This window comes from Anabrus simplex, chromosome 6, assembly GCF_040414725.1.
Source record: "Anabrus simplex isolate iqAnaSimp1 chromosome 6, ASM4041472v1, whole genome shotgun sequence".
NCBI lineage: Eukaryota > Metazoa > Arthropoda > Insecta > Orthoptera > Tettigoniidae > Anabrus > Anabrus simplex.
This window is the reverse complement of record NC_090270.1, coordinates 290,134,411-290,146,624: the sequence shown is the minus strand read 5'-3', so window position 1 is coordinate 290,146,624 and position 12,214 is coordinate 290,134,411. Positions and strand designations below refer to the sequence as shown.

The following is a 12,214-nucleotide window of genomic DNA, read 5'->3' as shown; positions in this document are numbered from 1 at the left end:
CCGAAATATGGAGGTGTGACTTTTATTTTCAGAATTTCGTCGCTGCCGGGACAAAACCTCCTGTGTGAAATATTTTAGCTTACAACTTTGGCCGGTAAGGTTCTGTCGCCTAAGGTGCAATATTGTGTGAATATTGTCAAGGCATTCTCGCTCTTCATAATGTATGAGTCGCGGGTCAGTATATCTCCAAAAATATTATCCCATAGGAGGTTATGTCCCGGCAACGACGATTTATATGAGCATAACATAGAATTTATACAGTGGCTACGTCGGAGACTAAATTTCGTGCACGACCCGCACGAAACTTGGTGCACCATCCCATAACGGTGGTTTTCGACAGACATGCTGCCTCATACACAGTCTTCATTCTGCGATGGATGTCCACCGGTGTTTGTCCTTCGGCAGCCAAGAACAGAATAACAGCACGTTGGTCCTGTTTGGTCGCATTTGGCAATAACTTCACCATGGTTCACGTGGCTGCATTTAACACACGCACCTCGGCTGCCACACTAATACCTTTGCCTACATGTCCGTGCTTATATACCCCCATCGGAGTCGTGCTACGCTGCATGTCCGCTGCAACAACGCCATCAAACGGAAACGTTTTGATTGCACCTTATATTACAAGTTTTAGTAATAGTATACAGAAAAGGAAAGTAATGCAGGCTTTATAATGTGTTCTAGACTCCCGTAACTGGCCATTAAGGTAAAAACTCTTATGTCACAGCGGCAGAAGTTTCAGTAATATTGATATACGGATATATGATGTTTATTTATTTGCTTATTAGCTACCCGTTTAACTTCGCTCTAACTTCGCTAAAACCTCTTACCAGCAGTTCCTCGTTAAGTGCTGCCAGCAAGGTACAGTACCTGTATGAGTGGAATGAGTGATTGTGTGTGAAAATGATATGAGATTATTGCACAATAAATTAAATATTGGTTTAATATGATAATTTAAATTAAATTTAAAACAACCATATTGTATTTACGAAGTAGAAGTAGTCTAAAAATAGCTAGTAGTAAGTACAGTATTTAACTCAGATCTAGGATACAATTAGTTAAATTTCATTTAGTATTTTTATTAAGCTTATTAGTATTTTTACATTCGTATTTCTTTCGTTGTGTATCGATTTTTTTCCTCAAACCTGTATTATGTAGGCAGTTACTATTTCTTTCATTCTTCTTTGCATGTATATATTCATATTTTTGTCTTAAAAATTAGTGTTATTTGTAGTTCTTGGTATTTTAAGTTAATGTCATTGTATGGAATAATAACAGTATGTGTGTGGTTAAGTGTAAGAAAGGGCCAAGAGCCCTAACTTCGCCACAGAAAATAAAGGCTTTATCTATCTATCTATCTAGCTAGCTATCTCATGTAGACATTCACTACAGCTGTGAGCTTGCATTAAGGAGATTGTGGATTCGAACCCCACTGTAAACAGCCCATGTTTTTCGTGGTTTTCCATTTTAACACCAAACAAATACTAGGTCTGCACCTTAATTAAGGTCATGGTCGCTTCCTTCTTATTCCTAATACTTTCCTATCCTGTCGTCGCTATAAGACCTGTCTGTGTCGGTGAGACCTAATGCAAAATTGTAAAGAAAAAAAAAAAGTATATTTAAGAAAGGACTTTCTTTGACGATGTGGGAAAGTGCTACGAGAGTTAAAGTGGGATCCACGGCATTAACTGATATAGACTTTTGGATATCTTTCTAGTGAATGGGGAGCTACGAAAAACCATCTGCAAGTCTGCCGAAAATGCGCTTCGAACTCACCGGTTACATGACCCGTAGCGTGTAGCAAACAAGCTTTATTTGAGGAGGATTCCATTTATGTAAGAGATATATATGGAGATGTTTATTGTCCGTAGACCTTAAAGAATATATCTTTGCCTTATGAATTAGGACTGGACGTGGACTAAAAGCTTTAACAAAAATATCTTGTTGTAATGTAACATACAACTATGTGTTGCATCCCGACATAATAATGTTTTCCAGTCGTACTTGTAAAGGGAATTAATTGTATGAACAACGTGTTTAAACTGTGATGCGTATAATTCAGAGAATTACATATATATAAACGTTTCATATTTTTGTTTGTTTAATTGTCTAGTTTTTAACATGTGATAGCATTGTGTGAAATAACAAATAATGGGAAATAATCAGGATGTAATTACTTGTTGTATATTTAATATGATTGCGTTTGAAATATTAGACTCAGAGACCAGCACTCAAATATTGTATTCAATGATTGTACTCAACAGAAACACCGGCTGCTAATTTAAATGTAGGCTACGAAAGAGAATTTTTTTTGCAAAGGATTTCCACAGGAAAATCAACGGCAATAGTTTGTGATTAAAGTCATAGTTACGTCAATATTTTATATCTTAAAATTTAATAATATTATTGGCTTTATATCCCACCAACAACTATTTGACGGTTTTCGGAGACGCCGAGATGCGGAAATTTTGTTCCACATGAGTTCTTTTGCGTGCTAGAAAATCTACCGAACCGAGGCTGACGTATTTTAGCACCTTCACATACCATGGACTGAGCCAGGATTACATCTGCCAAGTTGGGGTTAGAAAGCCAGCGCCTCAACCATATTAACCATTCAGCCCGGTATTTAAGATAATATACAAGAGATAATCTGTGTGTTGGTTTTTTTACTGTATATTCATATCACCGTGAATTTTCTAGAATGCGTACTTGTCTCTAATCATAAATGTTGCGTTTTATTATTTTAAATCCTGCACTCTGTCTCTCTCGCGAAAAGAACGATGGTAACGTCTGTAGTCATCACCTCTTCTCAGTGACGCGTCAGTTTATCGTGGTCCTTTGGTTTTAAACTTCTTGGATTTAACTTGCCTGAAGTCGATGACAGCTGTGGGTGTTTAAGTGTTACAACTGCACATCGCTGTCTTTAGGTATGGTAAGGAATTACTGTGGGACTGCGTTTCATAAAATCTGTGGTCAAACAAGGGATGCCAAAAATGGTGTGTAAAACACGAAACGTTATGAATTTATGACGACTTATACTTCTACCGCCAAAGAAGTAAATGTGATGCTCTTTTAGCCTCATTACATTGATATTTTATATTTCAAGTGAATCCTCTCACACCATCATCTCAGTGCTGCTTTGAGGCAATAGATATTATTTATTTATTTATTTATTTATTTATTTATTTATTTATTTATTTATTTATTTATTTATTTATTTATTTATTTATTTATTTATTTATTTATTTATTTATTTATCTATCTATTTATTTATTTATTTATTTACTAGCAATTGTACCCGTGCTTCGCTACGGTATTTCAGATTGTATACGGATATCGAAGTAAATTACTGTACATGAAGTTAATAACAATTTTAAAATTGCATGTAAATTTGCGTTATCCGAGAAAAAGCATAGGGGGGTCCGCAGAAGATGTTTCCAATGTAAAGTGCGAGTTGTGGAGTTGTGATGATAACGACAGTTGCACTTGTCTACCACAATTCATAAATGTTTTAGAAACGTTGAATAGGGTGAAATTTGTGTAAGATTTTCACACAGTGCATTACTTTTCAGATACTTACGCGACAGCTTCAAACATAGAATTTGGCTCACATATGGCTGTTGGGTGGGCCAATATTCGTGTAGATTTTGATGATCCCATCTTTCCTATAAGTTAATCAAACCAATAATTGTACGTGTACAAAGTGCAAAATTTAGGTAAATCCAGAAATAGAGAAAAATGTAATGTATAAGGGATAGAGATACGACAAAAGTTCATAGGACCGAAGTTGTAGATCACCCCAAATTGAACAGAGATTGTGCCATCCGTTTTGTGATACGATTTACCGTTTAGCCACGAAATACATCGAAAGGAAGGACTGCACCGTCATTAAAATTGCCTCCATATTTCGATATTTTTCAGGGTAAAAAATAAAATTTTTAAACATCTCGTAAATTTGCCGTCCGTTACATGCTAAAAGCTACAATTTTGCAAAATTTTAATTCTCTAACTTGTCCTGGAGATTGTGCTGCGATCTTGATATGGGGGAGTGGGTTAAAAATCAGGATTTTAAGGAAACTGTTAAGCCCATAAAACATGTAGGTTCTGGATAAATATCAGGTTCTTATGCAGGTTTGAACTTCCCAGCATGTATCCCTTAGAGAATTATGGGAATTTGAGATTTTTCTAGGGATCCTGAAGTCATCAGGTTGTCTGGTACCAAGTTTTAAATTTCTAAGATGCCTAGAATGGTCTCACTAATTTACGTCTGTTTTCATTTTTATGCCTTAATTTATATACACTGACTGACAGAGCAAATGCAACACCGAGAAGGAGTGGTTCGAAAGGGGTGAAAGTTGGGGAAAAAACAGAGACGGCACGGACGAATAATTGATGTTTATTTCAAACCGATATGCAGGTTACACAATGCGCACGGCATCGACTCAGTAGGATGTAGGACCACCGCGAGCGGCGATGCACGCAGAAACACGTCGAGGTACAGAGTCAATAAGAGTGCGGATGGTGTCCTGAGGGATGGTTCTCCATTCTCTGTCAACCATTTGCCACAGTTGGTCGTCCGTACGAGGCTGGGGCAGAGTTTGCAAACGGCGTCCAATGATATTCCACACGTGTTCGATTGGTGAGAGATCCGGAGAGTACGCTGGCCACGGAAGCATCTGTACACCTCGTAGAGCCTGTTGGGAGATGCGAGCAGTGTGTGGGTGGGCATTATCCTGCTGAAACAGAGCATTGGGCAACCCCTGAAGGTACGGGAGTGCCACCGGCCGCAGCACATGCTGCACGTAGCGGCGGGCATTTAACGTGCCTTGAATACGCACTAGAGGTGACGTGGAATCATACGCAATAGCGCCCCAAACCATGATGCCGCGTTGTCTAGCGGTAGGGCGCTCCACAGTTACTGCCGGATTTGACCTTTCTCCACGCCGACGCCACACTCGTCTGCGGTGACTATCACTGACAGAACAGAAGCGTGACTCATCGGAGAACACGACGTTCCGCCATTCCCTCATCCAAGTCGCTCTAGCCCGGCACCCATGCCAGGCGTGCACGTCTATGCTGTGGAGTCAATGGTAGTCTTCTGAGCGGACGCCGGGAGTGCAGGCCTCCTTCAACCAATCGACGGGAAATTGTTCTGGTCGATATTGGAACAGCCAGGGTGTCTTGCACATGCTGAAGAATGGCGGTTGACGTGGCGTGCGGGGCTGCCACCACTTGGCGGCGGATGCGCCGATCCTCGCGTGCTGACGTCACTCGGTCTGCGCCTGGACCCCTCGCACGTGCCACATGTCCCTGCGCCAACCATCTTCGCCACAGGCGCTGCACCGTTGACACATCCCCATGGGTATCGGCTGCGATTTGACGAAGCGACCAACCTGCCCTTCTCAGCCCGATCACCATACCCCTCGTAAAGTCGTCTGTCTGCTGGAAATGCCTCCGTTGACGGCGGCCTGGCATTCTTAGCTATACACGTGTCCTGTGGCACACGACAACACGTTCTACAATGACTGTCGGCTGAGAAATCACGGTACGAAGTGGGCCATTCGCCAACGCCGTGTCCCGTTTATCGTTCGCTACGTGCGCAGCACAGCGGCGCATTTCACATCATGAGCATACCTCAGTGACGTCCGTCTACCCTGCAATTGGCATAAAGTTCTGACCACTCCTTCTTGGTGTTGCATTTGCTCTGTCAGTCAGTGTATATATGTAATACAGTATATATAGATCGCGCCAAACAGACTTCCATTTATTAGTGTGGATAATATTTTACCCGCTTCCCTAGTGGTTCTAGGGGCGTCTTACTCCCACAGTACGTTTTCCAGGTGGTAAGTTATACTTGAAAGTCATACTGGAACATACACACGTCCATTATCTCGGTCATTTCTGACAATTTATTTGTTCCCTCTTTCTCACCCCCTATGCCAAAGGGGGCTGAAGTTAGACTTTAAACATACGGAATGTTACTATTCATCTCGGCGACCCGGAAAACTATGGATCCGGCAGTAAATTCGATTACTATTATATCTCACTCCCCCTTCCCCCAACCTAAATGGGGCTAAACTTTGAGTTTCAAAACATCGGAATGTTACTATTCATCTCAGCGATCCCGAAAAGTATGGATTCGACACTACATTCGATGATTTGTATATCTCAGTCCCCTTGCCCCCCTCCCCGCCCGTAAGGGTTCCTGGGGAGTTTTACCCCCACGTGGTTTGCCTCCTGATACTGAAAAATCGGAGTGTCACTATTCACCTCAGCGACTATGTATTCGACACTATTATTTCTATATATCATTATTATTTCTATATATCACTCTCCCATCGCCCCCCACCTCGAAGGGGGCTGAACGTGGACTTTAACAAATTCCGGAGTGTCACTGTTGATCTCAGCGACCCCGAAAAGTATGGATTCGACACTATTTTCGATGATTTTTATATCTCAGCCCCCTCGCACCCCCTGCCCCAAAGGGTTCCTGGTCTGTCTTACCCCCACGTGGTTTGTCTCCTGATACTGAAAATCCGGCGTGTACAATTTACCTCGGCGACCCCGGAAACTATGTATTCGACACTATTTTCATTTAATTTTATATATCACTCCCCCCTGGCCCCCACCCCAAAGGCGGTTGAACTCGAGCTTTTTTTTAAAAAAATCCGGGGTGCCATTATTCATCTCAGCGACCCCAAAAAGTATGAATTCGACAGTATTTTCGTTAATTTGTTTATCTGATCCCCCTCACCCCCACGGCCCTAAGGGTTCCTGGGATTTCTTACCCCCACGTTGTTTGTCTCCTGATACTAAAAATCTAGAGTATACAATTCACTTCGGCGACCTCCGAAAACTATGTATTCGACATTATTTTCGTTTAATTTTATATCTCACTCCCCCCTCGCCCCCCCCCCCATGCAAAAGGGAGCAGATTGTTGACATTTGAAAAATGGGGAGTGTCACTGTTCATCTCAGAGATCCCGAAAACTGTGGATTCGGCACTTTTTTCGATTTTTTATATCTTGCCCCCCTGGCCCCCTCCCCTAAGAGAGCTACGGATGGCTTACCCCCCACAGTGCTCGTCTCCAGATAGTAAGTCGTAAGTGTACCAAGTTTGGATGAAATTGCTCCAGTGGTTTAGGAGGAGATGTGTCATTTACACACAAACATACATGCATACATCCACTTTTATATATAGTAAGAAGAAGAAGATTATGCTTGCTTTATTATTACATAGAGAATCTTTATTTTGAACACTGCAGAGATCTAAACTTAAACTGTATATCCGAAGAAATTATTCGAATCCGAGGAGTGAATATTACTTCGCTCGCGGCATGCCCAATCATGAGAATGGCTTCAATAATATTAGTCATCAGTTTCAGAGTCGTTTTCATTGCAGAGGGAAGGATTCTTATTCTTAAGAAGGATAATTGGTGCCACAATCGTCCGCTCTAAGATGTTCGAGGGTACTCCAGGTGACTCCAAGTCTTTCGAAGCTCTGCCGTGTAGTCGATAGACTTGTAACTGTGTAGAACATCGGATAATTCTTGCAAAACTTGCTTGTTGAAAGAAATGTAAGACATGATATATGATAGCAAGAATGAAAAGGATGAAACCCGGCGCCGGCACATGTGCCACTCCTCTCGAATAGCTCAAGACTTAACGTCCCGATCCGACGGACGAATCATCATCAACACCGTCATATGCCCTCCCACTATATAAGACCAAAAACAGCTTCCTACGTCCTGAACGTAAAATGGCTTCTTGAATATTGTATTCTCTACCTATCTTATGTACGTTGCCTAGCAACAGCGACTCTATGCATTTAATCTTGGTGACAGGTGGTGGTGGTGGTGATTATTGTTTTAAGAGGAAGTACAACTAGGCAACCATCCTCTATATAACACTAATCAGAGGGAAAAAAGGAAGGGATCCGACACTTTCGAAAAATGAAGATATCGGTCAAAGAAAGACAAGGGCCACGAAGGGCGTGAAATTGAAAGACTCCCTAGCCCTCGCAAACCTAATAGCGTCGGGGTCGGAAAAGAACAAGAGTTGACCAAGAGAGGTCGGATAGGACAGATGAAAGTGAGAAGCCTGGCACAAGTAAGTGGAAGCAATGCCAGGACTCAGATAAGGGCCCCGTGGTCGCCATCCCACGCTCCAAAGTTCAGAGCCCCTGAGGCCCCTTTTAGTCGCCTCTTACGACAGGCAGGGGATACCGTGGGTGCTATTCTACCGCCCCCACCCACAGGGGGATAATCTTGGTGACAGTACGTTGGATTGTCATATCCCAATGCACGTTTTCCGATGGTTTTTCGTTCATAACTCACCAACGAAAGCGAAAATGAAAATTCCGGCTTCGAGGTGCATCCGGACCCCTTTCCATCTACCTATGTTCAAAAATTCAGATCTCTACGTGCTGTAGATTTTGCTGGGCATCGCGCACAGACAGACAGACAGACAGACAGACAGACAGACACTTCATTTTATAATATTATAGATTTATTTATTTATTTATTTATTTAAACAAATATACTCAGTAAAACTGTACAATGTACATATTTAAATAAACAACGACATAAACAAAGGAATATACACAGAATACAAGAGAAGAGAGAGGAAAGAACAAGAAGGAAAATTAGAATTTTTAAAAATTTGCTTTACGTCCCACCGACAATAAGAGGTCTTATCGCGACGATGGGATAGGCCTAGGAGTGGGAAGGAAGCGGCCGCCGTGGCCTCAATGAAGGTACAACCCCAGTATTTGGATGGTGTGAAAACGGGAAACCACGGAAACCATCTTCAGGGCTGCCGACAGTGGGGTTCGAACCCACTACCTCCCGGATGCAAACTCACAGCTGCGTGACCCTCACCGCACGGCCAACTTGCTCGGTAGAAGGAAACTTAAGTTGTATGAGAAGTATCATGACAGAAGGAAGGATACGATAGAAAGATATCTAGATTCTTGTTGAAAGATAAGTTATTAAACATTTTGGAATACGCATAGAGAAGGAGCTTTGGGTAAGAGAAAGCCGGGAGTAAGGAATAAGAAAGAGGGTCTTAATTCTGGTACGACGGGAAGGAACGTGGAGAGGAAACAAGGAAAGTAATTCTGGAGATCTAAATAAACTATTAGCCACTTTGTATAGCAGCTTTAAGTCGTCTACCTTCCTCCGAGCAGAACAATTTTTGAGTTTTACTTTCCCAAGCATTTGGTTAGTGCTCAAGTTGCGATAGGCAGGCTCCCTGGTTCTGATGATTCCACAGAAGAAGGTTTGTGCACGGTCAATTTATAATTTATAATGGCACTTCTCTGTATACTAATCGAATCGGTCATTTGAAGAATCATTTGTGTCTACATTCTTACTTAAATGAGGTAATGATATAACGTCCATCCGAGTAGTAAAGTGTTTTAATTCCTAAAATCTGTGAAAGTCGATATATTTCACCGGAGTTTTTAAAAACGTAAAATCTTAACATCTCGTCAAAATTACATGTCCAGGACCAATCTGATTCTTGTTCATTTGGTTCCTTTGACATTCGAGTAATTCGACATTAATTCGGCATTGTGAAAGATCAGTTACCTACAGATATGGAATAGTCTATGTTTCTTCAGTGTCCATTCACAAAAAGAGGATCCAGAGCATAAGGGCAGCCCTTCAATTGATTCGTTGTAAGGACATTCCATACCATGATACGTTGGTACAGTACCCTGTTCGTTTTAAATCTGCGGAGGTGAACAATTAAGGGGAATGTGTGAAATCAAATGCTCTTGTGTAAATAATATTTTTAGAGTAGTGTAGAAGTATTAAGACCTCATCCTTGGACTCTACTCTATGCTGATGATGTTATGATCGCCTGTGAGTCCCGTCAAGATTTGCAACAACTAGTCTAGCGTTGTAAAAACGCCTTTGATGGATATGGCCTGCAACTTAACGTCGGGAAGACTGATCACCGAGAGTGTGGGATACAAATTAATGGATCAATTAACATCAACGGCGTTGATATTCTGAAAACATCTCAATTCAAATAACTAAGATCACTTATCCAATTGGATGGATTTCGAAGCTCCCTGGATGAAGTTATAGGAGTCGTTTTTGATTGGAGGGTGCCAATGTATCAGAAATACAAAATATATAGAACCATCATTAGACCAGTGGCACTGTATAGAACGGAGTGTTGGCCTGTCACAAGGCGACACGAAAAACAGCCGCATGTCATAGAGATGAAGATGCTTCGTTGGCCAATGGACTCACTAGACTGGACCACGTCAGAAATTAGAATGTGTGTATTGCATTTAGTGTGGCCCCAGTTCCAGAGAAAATGCGAGAGAATCGTTTGTGATGGTATGGTCACGTGCTACGCAGAAACGGTTCTTCAATTGTGAGAAGGGCATTAAACGTAAGTACTGAGTGCCGCAGACCACGAGAAAGGCCAAGGAAGCGCTGGCTCGACACTCTGCGGTAGGACATGCATGTGGTGCAAGTCTTTCCTGAAGATGCACAAGACCGCATCGAGTGGAAAAAGAAGTGCAAAACAGCAGACCCTACAATTAAGCGTGATAAATGCTTGGAATAATAATAATAATAATAATAATAATAATAATAATAATAATAATAATAATAATAATAATAATAATAATAATAATAATAATAATAATAATAATAATAATAATAATATAATATTATATTATTATATAATATAATATTATAATAATAATTATAATATAATAATAATAATAATAATTATTATTATTATTATTATTATTATTATTATTATTATTATTATTATTATTATTATTATTATTATTATTATTATTATTATATGTTCCTTCATTGTTTCTTCCTTTATTTTAAATACTGGATGTAGTGTAAGCCAAAAAAATACTATTGATCATCAAAAGTATACTACTCTGGAATGAAAAATGCATTAAATCAAAATTAAATTGGGTCATTTAAGTTGTGATTTACTTGTTAAAACGACATGAGCCAAAGATCTAAAGGGAAACTTATTTTACAAAACATTGACTAAGATAATGAATGTACAATGACCGTGTAAGACAACACGGTTGGTCATTATTATTATTCTTTAAAAGAATTGAAGGTATAACATAAAGCATTTTTTAACAGACATATCGTCGCTGCCCGGACAAAAACCCCTATGTGACATATTTTAGCATAGAACCTTGGCCGGTAAGGTTCTGTCAGCTAAGGTGCAATATTGTGTGCATCTTGTCAAGGGATTCTCGCTCTTCATAATGTATATGCTGCGGGTCAGTATATCTCCACAAATATTATCACATAGGAGGCTTTGTCCCGGCAACGACGAAATTTTCCTTTTTTATCGAACCTCTCCGTCTGTGTCTCACATAGTTTCAAAATTAATTACCTGGATTTAAAATCGAAGCATTTGAAATCATAAATGTCCACACCAGCAATGAAAATTCAGCTACAAATACTTCTATACAACTGATTCTAACACTATGGACACTTACCGAACATGGTGCCGACGGAATCAGCGACGGCTTTGCTGATGGCACCATTGGCTAGCGCATCGAAGCAAGCACTGAGGGCGCATGCGCACGCCGATGTGCCGATCAGATACTCCAGCACCATGTTCCAGCCAATGACAAAGGCGATAAATTCACCAACTGTCACATAGCTGTACATGTAGGCCGAACCGGTCGTGTGAGGGACACGAACACCGAACTCTGCGTAACAAGCACCTGAAACAATAGAACATAACCATGAGTCATTTGTTTAATCGTACCCTGTAGGCACAAGTTTAACCAACAGTGAGCTTTAGGAAGGGACCATAGAAATTCCAAGGCGGAATATACATATTGGATATATACGCTCCTCAGTTTAGACGTAAAACGTTTCCGTATTCTGATTTACATAATTTTCGAATTATTTGTTTAGGTGCATATCCACTTTAGATTCGCGCTACCGATTACAGTGATACGTAATAGTGAATTATTTTTGTCAGTGATGCTCCAGTTCTTCCGAAAAATCTAATTAGCTATTGCATTGCTTATGGGGATGATGGTTATGAGGGTATTTAATGGTTTTGATAAGGATGTACATGAGAGGGCATATGCCAGGTGTATGCATAAGTCATTTTCGGTTTCACTAAGAGATGGTGCCAGCGAACAGTACGCAGCGTATGAATTTGACGTCAGTTTGTTTGTCTGACATCAACCTACCAA

General features: G+C 40.6%; 1 protein-coding gene across 1 annotated transcript in view; it reads right to left on the bottom strand.

Moving 5' to 3' along the window:
- Positions 1 to 12,214, bottom strand: part of LOC136875987 (solute carrier family 7 member 14) — a 446,413-nt gene that overhangs the window by 161,772 nt on the left and 272,427 nt on the right. The window contains exon 3 of the mRNA XM_067149601.2: positions 11,501 to 11,731. Within this exon, the coding sequence (XP_067005702.2) occupies positions 11,501 to 11,731 (231 nt within the window). The remainder of the gene's footprint in view (positions 1 to 11,500; positions 11,732 to 12,214) is intronic.